The following is a 14,784-nucleotide window of genomic DNA, read 5'->3' on the forward strand; positions in this document are numbered from 1 at the left end:
AGAAAACAAAGCGAACAAGAAGTTTGGAAAAGCTCAGTAGAGAGATACATGCCAATGAACAAGCTGAGGTACCACCTCTGAAAACAGGGAACAATGTCACCGCAAGACATGCCTGGACTATGAAGAAAATGCTCTTCTGTTGCTGGAACTGATGGTCCCCACTGCCAATACAGAAAATGTTTGCTCCACATTGTCAGCATTCTGATGTTTGCTTTTAATTTGTGTTTTATAGCTGCAGGCTTTCACATCTGCCATTTAAACTGTCAGGTTTCCAGAGGAATTTAGTTTCTGAAGAGCATGTGTGAACACATAGTCAGACTTAAAAAGGGGGTAGAGATGTGGAGGGCATCAAGCATGTGCTGTGGCACAGACAGAGAGACTCCTCTCAAATTCTCCCCGTCTTTGGCTGCCAGTGTGAGATTCAAAGACCCAGCAGCCTTTGGGGCTCTGACTAATCACAAAAAGAAGCCTAAAATAAACAAATATTTTATGTCTTCCCATTGTTCAACTCCTCGTGATATTGACAGACCCACAAAAATCCAGAAACTTCTAGGCTTTATCTTTACTACTTATACTTATGAGCATGACAGTCACAAAAACTCACAGATAGGTCTCACAGAACTATCATGTCCAAGTCCCTCTTTTCTGTTTTTGTTCCTCATGCACACGTAAGCAAAAGTAATGAGACGTTACCTACTCTGTTGTTGCAAAATGGTTCAGTACTACCATTTCTACTTTAGAAGTATCAAAATCTGATCTCTCAGGCCTGAATGGATCTAAGGCAGCTTAAAAAAAAATCCACCTTCATATTACTAGACTTTTGGATCCCGACCTCACAGAGAACAGTATATGTCCTCAGAACAACTTTTGCAGGGGTCGGTGGGAGGGGGCAAATCTGGCCCAGAGTGCTGGCTTTACGTGCCTCATGGGGCAAGACCTTTAGTGATTTGGTTTTCCCCCTACCCTGCTCACCTGGGCTGGGGTTTGCCAGTTCCATCCACTATATGGCTCCATAAAAATCTCAGTTCGGCACCTGAAAGGATTCAGGTAACCTGATATATCTACTGACTATGACTGTAGGTAGATGCATTCCGTGGCTCGCTGAGGAATGGAGAAAACCAGACTTCTGAACAAAAATGGCGAGTCCCTCTCCTTGAGATGTTGTGCTAGTGAACGGTGCTCAGAGTGACTCCTGTCTGGTGTTTATTTATATGTAATGCTAATGTGTAAAGTAGTGAGGAGAATAAAGGAAAGGAAAAGAAAGGAAGGGAAAGGAAAGGGGGAAAAAAGGAAAGGAAGGAAAAGGAAAGGAAAGGAAAGGGGGAAAAGAGAAAGGAAAGAAAAGAAAAAAAGAGAACAGGAGACATGACGAGAAGAGAAGAGAAGAGAATAGAAAAGAAGAGAAGAGAAGGGAAGAAACAAAATAAGACAAAACGTATTGAGAAGCCCCGGGCTGCTTCTATTCTATTGAATACACTATTAGACATCTCCTTCACAATGTTATTCTGATTGTTTTCTTATTTTGGATAATGGCACCACCATCACCCAGTTGCTCAAGCCTAAAATACAAGAGAAAACTTACCACTGAGGAAGATTCTTCCCTCCCCCTGGATTAATTAACCATCAAGTCCTCTTGATTTTATTTTTAAATATAATTTTCACCACTACCACTGTCTTAATTTAGATCTTCATCATCTATTGCTTAAACTTTAGTCTAGCACCTTCCTCCTCTCATCCTTTCTCCAATCCATTCCCTACATCACTATCACAATAAATGACAAAAATTCCCTGTGATCTCTAGCAGTGGTTCTCGATTCTCATTATGAACTAGAATTGTGAGTGGAACTTTAAAAAATATTGATGCACTGGGAGGGGGGCACCTAAGTGGTTCAATAGGTTGAGCATCTAACTTTTGGTTTCAGCTCAGGTCATGATCTCTGGGTCCTGGGACTGAGTCCTGGGTTGGGCTCCGTGCTCAGCGGGAAGTCTGCCTGAAGATGCCCTCTCCTCTGCCTCTCCTCCCTCTCTTTCTCTCTCTCAAATAAATAAAAAAAATTTAAAAAAAAATACTGATGCACAGGTCTCACACTGTCTGCTTGAGCTGCTGCAACAAATTAGAATTGGGTGGCTGAATTAACATTGACTTCTCACAGCTCTGCGCAGTCTGAGATCAGGGGTGCCTGCACAGCTGGGTGCTTGGTGAACACCCTCTTCCTGGTTTACAAAGGCCATCTTTGGTCGTGTCCTCACATGGTGGAAGGATAGCCAGCAAATTCTCTGGCCTCTTCTTACAAGGGCACCAATCCCGTCCATGAGGGCGGCAACCTCATGACCTAATTACCCCCCAACGGCCCCCTTCCAGATACCATCACATTGGGATTAGAGTTTCAACATATGAAATTTGGAGGGACACAGACACTTAGTGACACTGACAGCATTGCATGTCACCAGAAATTCTCATTGGTGTCGTGCCTTACTTGCTACCCAAGGGTGGCCCCAGCCTTGGCATTCCCTAGGAACTCGTTAGACATGCTGAATCTCGGGCCCCACCCCCGGCCTATGAAATCAGAATCTGCAATTTAACGAGACTCCCCGGTGATTTTCAAGTACAGAAGAGCTTGAGGAGGACTGGTCTGGGGCCCTGGTATCATTTGTTGAAACCCTGCAGGTGAACCTGATGTACAGTTGCTCAGCTCATGCACAGAGCACAGAGCCTCCTTACCTCTTACCACCTCCCGCAACTCCATCTTCTCCACCTCTGTCTCTCACTTTCCCAAAATACTCCACAGGATCCCCTCTACCTTTTCAGGAGTTTGTTTGCTTTGCTGTGAATGTCCCTTTCCTTTCCTGTCCTGTTTTCATTCAGCTGGATTTCTAATCACCTTTCAAAATCCTTACTCCGTTTTTATGAAGTATCCCCCAGAGGCTTTGTCCATACTTGCTTCCCTGAAAGTCTACTTCTTTCTTTTCTGTAAAAGAAAGAAGGGGATGTCTGTCCGCTGCGCTTCTCCGCTTCTGCATCTCTTTCCCGCATGGCAGTTGTCAGCAGACATGCTGGTCTTGTCCCTGAGGGGCAGGGGTCCCCTGGACAAGGACAACATGACCCCTCACTCCCCTCCTTCACAGTCTAAATCACGCGTAGCTCATGGCATGTATTTAGTAACTTTTGTACTGAACAAAAAGGGGGAAATGATTAGAACTCAAGCTTATTTCAGATCTATGAAGACTTCATACTAGATTTAATGGGAAAGCACAAGGGTCAGAGAAGCATTTATCAAGGGTCTCAGCCTGGTCTCCCCTGATTCTGCAGATCCTGTCTGGCTGGGCCCACAAGTATCCTCTGCTGAAGGAAATTTCAGTTCTAGCTTAGTGACCCAGCATTCCTCACTTCATCTGGGTCTGTGCTCAAGCACCACATACTCAAAGTCAAAAGACTTCCTAAAAGTGCCATCTGAAATAGAACCCTCCTGAACCACCCAGCCCCCACACAGAGGTGCTGCTCATTCTCTATGCCCCCTCCTTTTTTCTTTGCATTACTGATCTTCATAGCACTTAAATATATTATAATGGAATGTTGCATTTATGGGCTATTTTTCTCCTCCTTTAGAATGTGGGGCTGGAGGTTTGGTCTGCTGGCCCAGACACAGCATGACCCAGAATCAGCATTCAGTAAATATTTACGTATGAGATCAATGAATGAATCCTGGCTTGGGTAAGAAATCTTTAAGTCAGTATTCCCCGCCCCCGCAGATCTGTTTTGTAATGTTAATAGATATGACCCAGAGAAAGAATTCTGGGTGGAACAAAGTTAAATGGGTTTTCTCACTGCAGGACTCCTCATAGCATTTACTCTGTTTGTGTACATTGGGACATCGCTTATTAAGGACTAGAGTTACAATGTAACACTTCCAAAGCTCAGACCCTTTAGGTACAGCTATTTCAGACACCCTGCCGGGTGGTGGTGGGGGAAAGAAGGTGCGCTCTTGCATTTCCCTCTGAGGGATCCTTGCTCTACTGGCCTGTGACAATTTATTACATGTATTGTCTTTGCTGCACTTCACTGAACCTCCTTCTATTGGGCACTGATTAAGATGCGCCGATGACTGCGATGCCCCTTATCTGAGTGATCGAGCCGACAAACAATACATCAAGTGGGGACCCACTGTCATTTGCCTAACTGGGCACAGGCAGCCGGGTAAGATCATTCTGCATTCCCAAGGAAATGTAGACCAATGACACAAATCATTAAAATAATTTTTAAATATGCATGAAACCATGACTAATTTATAATTATGCCCAAAGAGAGAAGCAAAAACATCTGCACACGTATACTTAAAGTTTAAGCAAAGTGTTTCTAAGTAACATTTAGGAAACCTCTACCTCCTTATTTGATTTCATGCCTTATTAAACACTAAAAGGGAAGCAAATAGTGTAAATGAAAAACAAGGGATGGCGTTGCAAAAAAAAAAAAAAATCTCTTTCCAAAGGGTCACCAGTGCTTGTTAAGATGGGTCTTCATAATCGAGGAAGAGCATTTAACCGATTCAGTCACCTATCACCAGAGAAACCTGCATTATATCACAGTATCCTAGCATTTCCCTGGCTCCCAAAATTTATCCACTGGGACACACACATCTCTACTAGAGACTTTTCAAGGGCCAAGCTCAGGTGGTCAGCTTGCCTCTAGAGCATTTTTTTTCTTTCTTGTTTGCAAATAATCTGGATGGAAAGCACATGGTTGTTTTAGGGACAATAGAAAAAATATCAAAGGAATAATTCGAGCCACCTTGTATGGTGTGATAATGGTTGCCATGTACTTGAATATGCCATCCCATTTGGACGTCAAGAACTACATATGTAGGCGGAAGTTCCCATCTTGCAGAGACCACCTGTCAAGTAGGTGGAGGAGTCAGGATTCCAGAGCAGGTGTGTGTGCCCAAGTAGACACTTAGTCCACTATCTCTCCCTGTCTCTTGAGACCAGATGGCTTTGTGAAAGCCTTATAACCAAATGCCATAAGCTTTCTAGCCTGTTCCGGATGAGTGACTCATGAACTCTGGAGTTTAACTGTTACAAAGTCAGCATATTTAGCATGAACTGTATCAAGAGATCTAAAAAGAAATTGATGCTATTCAAATATATATCCCACCCCAAGGAGATATATTAAGTCTTTCATTGGATGGCGTACCTTCAGTTCAATTTAAAAATTCCTACTTAGATTCCGAGTGCCAAAGACCATGAGGACTGTGCCAGTGCCGTGTTTACAATGACAAAAAGGGTGTGGTCTTTGCCCAGAAGGTGTTTTCCGTCTCATGAGGGAATCAAGATGTTAAAGTGATCAATTCCATTATCTCTGTTTAAAAGTAAAGCAAGAGATACATAGAGGAGGGTACTACACATAGAAAAAGAGCTCTCTGCATGGCCTGGAATAATAAAATGGAGGGGCTTGTAAATGAGAAGTTTTGAGCAGAATCCTCAAAGATGATGGGAAAGGGAAGGGGACAACCCAAACACAAAAGCCTTGCAACAGGTCCTTCTCAATACTTGTTGAAGGAATAGCACCCCAGACAGAAGGGCAGGAGGAAGGAGGAAGGGAGGCAGGGGGGCTCCAGTGAGTTTAACTCACACAGCTGGATGACAGAGTCCCTGTCTGAGACAGGATGTGGGAAGGGATTCTTCAATCCAGTCCCCCATTCCCTCACCCCCCATAGGCAAGGCTCTGGATAAAAGGCAGGACCAGAGTGAAAATATTTAAAATAAGTGTATTGCATTTAATCTGCCTCTGTCCACAACACAGCTGGTTGCCCAAGAGGGGACATGGGGTACATGCTGGACCCCTTAGTTTCTCTCCCTCAGACGCCGGACAAAGCAGCACTGAAAGACTGAGTCTGTTGGCTGGGATGAGCAGTTTTCAGGGAGAATTTTCTTCGAAGTCAGTGCTACAGCAAGGTAGTCACATGCCAGACAGTCTGAACAGTAAGGGACAGCCATGAGTAGTGGGATAAACTCACCCTTGTGGTGAGAAGCAAGAGAAGAAGGCCGACAAAGAAAGCAGAACAGAGATGGAGACGGCCATCACACGGCTCCATGGGGGGTGGAGGGGGGCAGCTTCCTCTTTGCCCCGGGAACTTACAGGCTTTGTCTCAGCATATGATATGAAATGTTTTTCTTACAACAGACTCCCCCTGTCTGGGGTTAGTTGGAGTGGATCTGTGTCTCTTGCACTGAAGTAAATACTAAGGTGGGGGACACGAGGTCACTTTTTGGACATATTTAACTCTGAGGTGCTTGTAGATGGAGAGGGCAACAGGCAGTCCCAGGGATTAGGAGAGACTTACCGGCTACAGAGAAAGATAGGGGAGTATCTGCTCTGCTTTCCAAACCCTCTGTTGTCTCTCCATTTCTAAGCCATTTCTGTTTTTTCTGCCTCCTGTGAAGCGCTATTAGGGATGAGAGACACCTGTGTTCCTCTGACCAGCCGTGTGAAAAAAATGCAGTAATGATACTTCTGTGCTGGTATCACAGAACCGTTATGAGGATGAAACATTGTCTGAAGGTTTAGAAAAGAGAGGGGTGCCTAGGTGGCTCAGTGAGTGACGTGTCTCACTCTTGATTTTGGCTCAGGTCATGATCTCTGCATTGTGAGGTCTAGCCCCACATCAGGCTCTGGGCTCAGCACAGAATCTGCTTAAGATTCTTTCCCCATCTCCCTCTGCCCCTACACAGTCCCCCACCCCCACTCATGCTTCCTCTCTTAAAAAAAAAAAAAAAAAAGACTTAGAAAAGAGAAAAGACCTACAGAACCCATAGAAGGCAACAGCCTCATCACCCACCAGCAGCAAATAAGGAGAGAAAAGTCCTATGAAAGTGGGACAACTACCTGGAATTGTGTTCCAGGAGCCTGAAAGCAGTGCCCTGAGTGCTTTCAATGGGCTTCTGCTGCGCTCAGCTCAGTTACAGAAGGGACTGTTTGTTTCTGGAAGCTGAAGCTGATGGAAGGAGTACTTGAGAACTCATGGTTCATTCCATGCACCCAGAGCCCATCAAAGGAGAACACTCAAAATCCACAAGCACTCATGGGCAGAAAGCAGGGGGAATGAAGCCATCATTAAAATGTATTTACATCTCCTGAACTATAGTTCAGACCAGGAAGACCATCGGGGCTATATCTCACCTTGGTCATTGCCGTCCACGTACTTGTTCACCTCCCCAAGCAGAAAGCAATGGTATCAAGGAAGATGGGCTCTAATACCAAGAGATCTTTGGGAGCTGGGGTCTTTGTGCCCAGGGGTGAGGTTCAAGGTTGAAGATGGCGAAGAAGGAAAGAGGACAGAAAGGACAGCCCAGATCCAAAGTCTATTTTGGAATAGCTCCTGATCAAAGGTGCAGCTTTTTCCTAACTTTGAGGGGTTGCTGGGGCCTGAGGCTACTGCCCGTGGTCCCCTGAGACCCTCCCCTGAAGGCAGTAGATCCTGCCTGAAGTGAGAATGACATATTTAGGAAAACTAGCCAGAAGCCTCCAGACTTCTTGAAGTCTCAGTTTCATCTACGACCATACCACCCTGAACGTGCCCGATCTTGCCTAAGTCTCAGTTTCACTCATTTATCAAACAGAGAGAATAATGCTCACCTTGCAGGACTGATGTGGACTGAATGAGATGATAATGTGAAAGTTGAATGAAAACTATAAAGATCCCCCACTCCCCAGCTTGACTCCTCCCCACCCCCAGCTTGACTATTGCCTGATTATTCTCCTATGCGAGTTGACGTCTCTCCCTTCAATGACAGGACATTTAAAGAAAAGCATTTGTTGGTGGTGACTGAAAACCATAAGCATCATGACTGATGCACAAACCACACAGGCCAAGTGGCCGGGGAACGCCATTAGACCGCCATGACTCTGTACCACATCTTACGTACATCTGCCCTCGAGGCTTTGTCTGACTTTCATATTCCTGGGTCTAATTCTCTAGATTTATGGTTTTCCTTTGATCCAATGTAGCCCATATATGGAAATACTACACCACGTAAAATCCAGTGTAGAAATACAAGGAGATATTTGCCAAAGCAGCATCTCCATCAGAGCCGTCAACTTAAATCAGCTACAATGACAAAATTCAAAACAAAAGCAAAGACACCACAAAAGCATACTCTATGCGGTATTATTCCCTGAATAAATGACATTTTTGTGGCTACTGACAATCATCCCAGTTTATGACAGAGGAATCCTCTTTCTCCTTAACATGTACTTGAAAGATGCTTGCTATCATCTCCAAACTTCACTTTTCCAATATAAAGATCACAAGTTTTTATCTTCATCTTTTACCAAATCTCTTCATCACTTGATTAAAGATTCCCTTCTGGTAAAACAAAAGGTTCCTGCTTTAGAAATGTATTTAAACACAGGACATCTCATAAAAAATAAAGACAAATATTATCATTCAGCTTTAAAATGTTTAGAAGTTAGCAACCCCACCTCTGTTTCAGTACTCTTTGGTCGACTAGTCCATTTTCAAGGTTTTCAGCTGCATAGAAAGAGGATGTCTGCTGCCCACAGTTGGCTGGACTAGGGAATTGTTCATCCCTGTCACCAAGAAAGAAGAGTTGGGTTAGAAGCTGTTCAACAGGAGCCACAGCTATTGAATCTCATGGCTGCTCTGAGGGTAGAAGACAGCCCACAGTGACACCATAATCTGTGTCTACCTTCCAGCTCCATGTTAAGGTTATAACTAAGAGAACAGTAAAGAAAGGACACTCTGGAGTCATCTCACACAGTGGTTCATAGATGCCGGGATGCAGACTGATAACCTGCTCACAATGCTGTTTGCTCCAATCGGTCATATTATAAATGGTGTTATGGCAATCCTTTCTTCTTTGAAATGATGGTGATAATAGAATGTTATCTTTAGGGTGCCAGGGTGGCTCAGTTGGTTAAGCAACTGCCTTTGGTTCAGGTCATGATCCCGGAGTCCTGGGATCGAGTCCCGCATTGGGATCCTCGCTCTGTGGGGAGTCTGCTTTTTCTCTGACCTTCTCCCCTCTCATGCTCTCTCTCACTGTCTCTCTCTCAAATAAATAAATAAAATATATTTTAAAATGTTATCTTTATTGGTTAGTATCCCTATTCTGCCAAAAAAAAGAGTAATTAGCTCTACATCAGATTCCTTCTCCAGTCCCTGCCATTTTGGGCGGGGGGGGGGACATCTCTTCTCTGTGGAATCCAATACCCTTAGAACCACAGTCCACTAACTGCCCCCCTTTACAGCTGGTACGGCTGAAGCCCAGAAGGAAAAGCAAGTTGTTCACAACCTCAGGCTCCTCAGGAGCGGTGCCAGGAGTTGACCTCAGTCTTCTGACTTTCTTTGATTTCTCTACCAGCTGCAGCAACAACAGCAACCGAAAAGCAACTGCAAATACTCCCACCTATTACACGTTCCTGTGATTTGCTCAAGTCCGAATAGGATGCCAAATACTCTGGCCAGATGTGTCCTGCAAATACTTTTCAAAAGAACATACTGGCAACCATTAGCCATTAAAAGAAGTCTGCACTCGAGTTGAAACCCATCTGTAATCTCTGATCCAGAATGCCATTATCGACTCTTTAGAAGGAGTCTTAAGCATCTTTTAGTCTACCTACTTCATTTTGCAGTTGAAACTAAAAAAAGCCAAGCAAATCTCCAAGGTTAGATGAGTAGCTATCATCAGAAGAAAGGTTTGAAATCAAGTGTTTTGAAACCTAGCTTCAGGGTTCTGGTTACTATGCCCAGTTTCCTATCTTTAGTTAGCACTTCCTGAAAGGGTTTAATTAAATAGCATATTCTCATGCAACAATATATTTGTCACTTGACAACATATTATTTGACAATAAGCAAATATAGCCAATAAGCACTTAAACCAAGTATAACCAATAACCCCACCTGCAACTGTGGCTTTGTACCAGATTAATTTAATCAATCCTTAAAGTGGTTAAGCTCTTTACCATGTAGAGGGAAAAGCCCCCGCTCATCAATTCCTGGATTACCAATGTTTCAAGTCTTGGCTACACTTGCAAATGGCTTTCTTTACCAGGGTAACAAAGCTTTGAATTTAACATGAGACTGCTTTGAAGGAGGAAAGATTTTCTCAAAGTTTATGATCCAACCAATATCAGTGTGAATTAACATGAAGTTAGGTACTATATCACTTTTCGCAACCTACAGATGAAGCAACAGGAATGTCAACATTTAACATAATCAGTCCAATGTGTCGTAGAACCAGGAATGCAGCCCAGATTTCCTGGCAGTCCAGCTAGTTCTCATTTACTGGAGAACACTGTAAACTGATCCACAGTGGAAACAAGGCTGTCTGTTTTCTTCCAAGCTGTTCCTCAGGCAATATCAAGATTCCAGTCAACTGAGGGGAACTTCCAACTTAGAAGTCCAACCCATCCAAGAATGCTGGGAAATTACTTTAAGGTTCACACCCACCCTTTGCTGGAATGGTGTAAAAGCATGCTATGGGAACTGCATCAGAAGTCACATACTGAAGAGTGTGATTTTTACACAGATATGTCAAAACAATGTTTAGGAGAAATCCTAAATAATGTTTAGGAGGATAGAATCTTCAGAGCAATTACGGACCACTCCTTCGAGACCACCTGCCCCACCCTGTGTTCTAAATACCCAAATATCCTAGAAATTACTGAGGCCAAGTCTCTTTAACCTTGTATTGCTTATCAAAGAGCAAGGCAACAATTATTACAGATTTAATCTGAAAAACTAAAGACACAGAATAGATTTCATCAAACACCATAATCTTACTTTAAAAATTAATGAATAATAGATCTGTGGCAATTATTTAATCTTTGAAACTTGGCAAAAAGTCTCAAATACAGAAAAACCAAGTCAGAATGCTTGAAATGATCCTGGGGCATATAAATTTGTAAAGTGAACATTTTCATTTAGTAACTCCAGCTATCACTTCTTTCCATTGCAGAAGTCAGTGATAAAAACAAAACAAAACAAAAACAACCAAAATAAATAAATAAATAAATAAATAAACCATCCCTGAATCTCAAAGGCACCACCAATTCTTCGACGTGATTTCTGTGGGATGTGATCATAGCATTCAGGATTCGAAGAATACCCCTGAGAAATTAGAAAACTCATTGTGGCAAGAGTCTTCAGCAAATGATACTGCGAAAGCCTCTAGAGGAGAATATAAATTACTTACTATAAGAAATTCTTGGCAAATACATACATGAATAAATAAACAGTTTTGGGGGAAAGCAAAGGAGCAGTAAAAGATGCCTTTCCTAAAACCTGATTTTAAAAAACCCCAAACTGCAGGAGTCCCTTTGCACTGGTGTTCTATGTACACTCCAACCGCCTGCTACAGAGCTTTCTATGTAGGAACTCCCAGTTCATGGGACTTCCCTAACAACTGGGGTCATTGTTCAAAAAGCAGTGTATTAAAAAAATAAAAGAAAAGATGTAGATTGATTCATGAAACTTTGCAAAAGTGTCCTTAACAAAGATATTAGAAATACTGTGCCTACAAATTGGCTGAAAGTGGTCACAGTTTTCAAAGCATTTTAACCCCCACATGTCATGCTCTAGTCCACATCGAGAAAGCACGGCATCAAAGCTAAGGTCATTCAAGAACAGACTTACTCCGGGGCTGCTCCTGCTTGAGCGAGGGGGGCTGTTTCTCTAGGGCTCCCAAGGGGCTCCAGTCTTTGACTCTTCTGCTTATATTTTTTAATTAAATCCATCAGAACAGCCTGGTGCCCAATTTTCTTCACCAGTTGCTGAACCATCCGATCATTAAGAGCTAGAAGAGCAGCCCCACTTACTTCTTCCTCTGGGAAAAAGAAAAATAAATGTCTCCAAATGCTTGTCCAGTCCACACACACACAACACTCTGAACAGGCAAAGTCACTTCTGGTGTTAAAAGGATCATCTAAACTTGCCCTCTGAAGTTACAAAATTATCTGTCTTTGACAAAGAAAGAACACTGACACCTTATCATTCCCAACAGCTGTCTGCTCCTAGGAAAGTATCAGAACATGGAGTCACAAAGAAACTTTTTGCTTCCCCAGGGGGCCTCCCCACTTCCGATTATTCTCTGTAAGAGGCACTGTTTTTATAAGAAAAAAAGGTTTCTCTGAAAATCCTTCTTAATAGTAACTCCCAGGCAATATCCAATACTTGTAAATCCAATACTGATCAGAGCACAGGCTGCCTTCTTTAAGGACAAAAGCGGTATCAAATGCCAATAGCCAAGGTGTATTTTGACTAGCTCTTCCTACTTGGCTTTATTTCAATTCTTTTTCGAATATTACATCCTCCTCTGGATGTTAGGTACAGTCAGTAAAGAAAGGGAAGTTCCCCAAAGTAGCAACTCCGCACCCACATTCACATGCATTAGCCAACAAGAGTAACTAATTACCAGTAACAGAGGACACTCAATAGCTAGGCTACCCTGTTAATATTTTTTCAAAGTGTAAACAACTCACCTTGAAACCTATGAACTAGCTCTCCTAAGTTTTTCTCCACCAACCAACTGCAGACCTGATCAACTGACCAGGTTTCCATGGCTGTGTCCTGTAAATACACCTGTAGAATGAGAGGTCAGAGAAGGATTCTTCCGTTTTTCTCTGGGATTGTTGTTCTTTTTTTTTGTTTGTTTTTTGTTTTTTCCCCAATCAGCTCTCTAATCTCAGCTCCTCCCTTTGCCAGACTCTTTGAGACTCTCAACACAAAGCTTCTTTAAAATTACTCTTTCCCGAATACACATCTTAAAGTTGCTAATAAAACAAATACTCTTTTAAAAAATGAGACCGGTTGGAACCTATTTCCTAGTCTCCTTTCTCGAATGTCTTCACCTTCTCTGACTTTTTTTCCACAGGCATCCCTCAGCTTTACTAACAGCCCGCCAAAGCGGTACAATGGTACCCAGTCCTGTACCATTAACACCCAGGTCTCCTCACAAAGAAAAGAAAGGTGTGAAATTCACCACTACTAGGCTCATCAGGAAGTGGTTGACATTTACAAAAGGGGTGGGCAGGGGAGGAAGGGAGGAAGGATCAGATAAAAGCTGACGGAGATACTTAGTAAACCAAGACTGTTTAACCCCTTGGGCTCCCAGCTAGGAAAGACAGCTTGTCCTCCTGATTACTTTGGTTTAACAAGGGATGAAGTACCAACCAGATTTCTCAAGAGAATCTGAATGTTTCTTTCCTTCCTTCTGTTAATACCCTTTATATTCTATTCAGTCCTAGAACTTTATTAAACAGCATTATGATTGGTAAGATAACTAGGAAAAAGAAGCACGTTGATTGAAAACTTTAAAAGAATTGAATTGGGCAAATTTAAAATAGGAAGATAAATATGTTAATAATCATTAAGTGAACGATGTGTATACAAAGCTGGCAAGATATGTTCTTCAACTATTCAGTTATTTTTACATGCCATTATTCTTCTGCAACTGCTTAGAAAATTTTAACAGGTGTACCAATTTCAGGATGCCTTGCTGGCTCAGTTGGTTAAGCATCTGTCTTCAGCTCAGGTCATGATCCCAGGGTCCTGGGATCAAGTCCCACATGGGGCTCTTTGCTCCGCAGGGAGCCTGCTGCTCCCCCTGCTTATGCTCTCTCTCTCTCTCTTTCTCTCTGACAAATAAATAAATATAATCTTTTTAAAAAAGCATATCAATTTCAGTAATTTTTAAAATTTCTCTTAGTATCTCAGTCCCTATTTTTTATAATTCCATCCAAATTACTTTAAATGGACCAGGGAGGAACTGAAAACAAAACAAAACAAAACAAAACATTTTCATCTTTTAGCATTACTTTTTATTTACTCCTTTAAATGATGCAGATTTACTGTACATTGAGACGCTGACTCTTCTATGAAAATAGCACAAAGCTACTCTTAAAGAAATGGAACCATAAGGAAAGATACAGATATTTATTAGATTGTGTATTTAAATTTTATTGCCAGAAGTTCTCAAAATTATTATTATTGTGTTTTTCGTTTTTGCGGATTTGAGTCCGTTAGAATTTCTAGCATCACAGTTGGCATGGTGGGGAAGGAAACATGTTACCTTTCAGACTGCAACCATCTGAAAAGATAGCGGTCTTCAAAATCCATTTCCTCGAAAACAAGTCCACTTCAAAGTAATAAGCTACATTCTCATATGCATTCACAAACACCAAGCTGCAAAACTGAAAACAAGGGTTAAACACAGAAGACCAGCTTGTTGAATTACAGCAGTGGATTTAATTCGCTAAAACAACAGTAGCTACAAAACTCCTCCCTTAGGCTAAGCTGCAATAGCACTGTGTGAAAAGTCATTATTTGCAAGACTCTGGTGTAAATTAAAAATCACACCTTCCTGTCACACTCCTGGCTTCCTTGTGAAAAGTAAGACTTTAAAAAAATAATAGAAAAGAAAAAAAAAAAACTCACAATACTCTAAACTCCAAGATTAAAAGGTATGCAGAGCAGAAGATACTGCCCTGAGGCCATCAATGGATAAAAGGAAATTTGAAAATAAAATAAGTACTTGGAAACCATCTCGTATTTTTAAACTCCCAGATATTTACTAATTCTACTTCCAGAAAAAACAAAACGGTTATCAAATTATAACTTCATACGTACATAATCAGATTAAAGAAGTGTAGTTTTGACCACTAGTTTTTCTGAGTATTTAAGAAAATAAAATAATATCACTTCCAAGACAAGGTAACATCTTTAAGCAGCAACCCTGCATCTTCCTCTCACATAAATAATGGATATATTA

General features: G+C 42.0%; 1 protein-coding gene across 4 annotated transcripts in view; it reads right to left on the bottom strand.

Annotated features, from left to right (window-relative positions):
* Positions 1-14,151, bottom strand: part of SAMD3 (sterile alpha motif domain containing 3) — a 53,485-nt gene extending 39,334 nt beyond the window's left edge. For 2 of the 4 annotated variants that reach the window (XM_032843463.1, XM_032843460.1), the window contains exons 1-3: positions 12,497-12,666; positions 11,652-11,841; positions 8,477-8,584 (exon numbers count right to left, since the gene is read on the bottom strand). In XM_032843463.1, coding sequence (XP_032699354.1) covers positions 8,477-8,584; positions 11,652-11,841; positions 12,497-12,575 — 377 coding nt within the window. In that variant the 5' untranslated portion in view covers positions 12,576-12,666. Of the gene's footprint in view, positions 1-8,476; positions 8,585-11,651; positions 11,842-12,496; positions 12,667-12,831; positions 12,844-14,085 lie in introns of those variants that run through there. The other 2 variants (XM_032843462.1, XM_032843461.1) reach the window with 2 other exon arrangements.
* Positions 14,152-14,784: the final 633 nt, after the last annotated feature.

This window comes from Lontra canadensis, unplaced genomic scaffold (assembly GCF_010015895.1).
Source record: "Lontra canadensis isolate GAN:19392208 unplaced genomic scaffold, GSC_riverotter_1.0 scaffold141, whole genome shotgun sequence".
NCBI lineage: Eukaryota > Metazoa > Chordata > Mammalia > Carnivora > Mustelidae > Lontra > Lontra canadensis.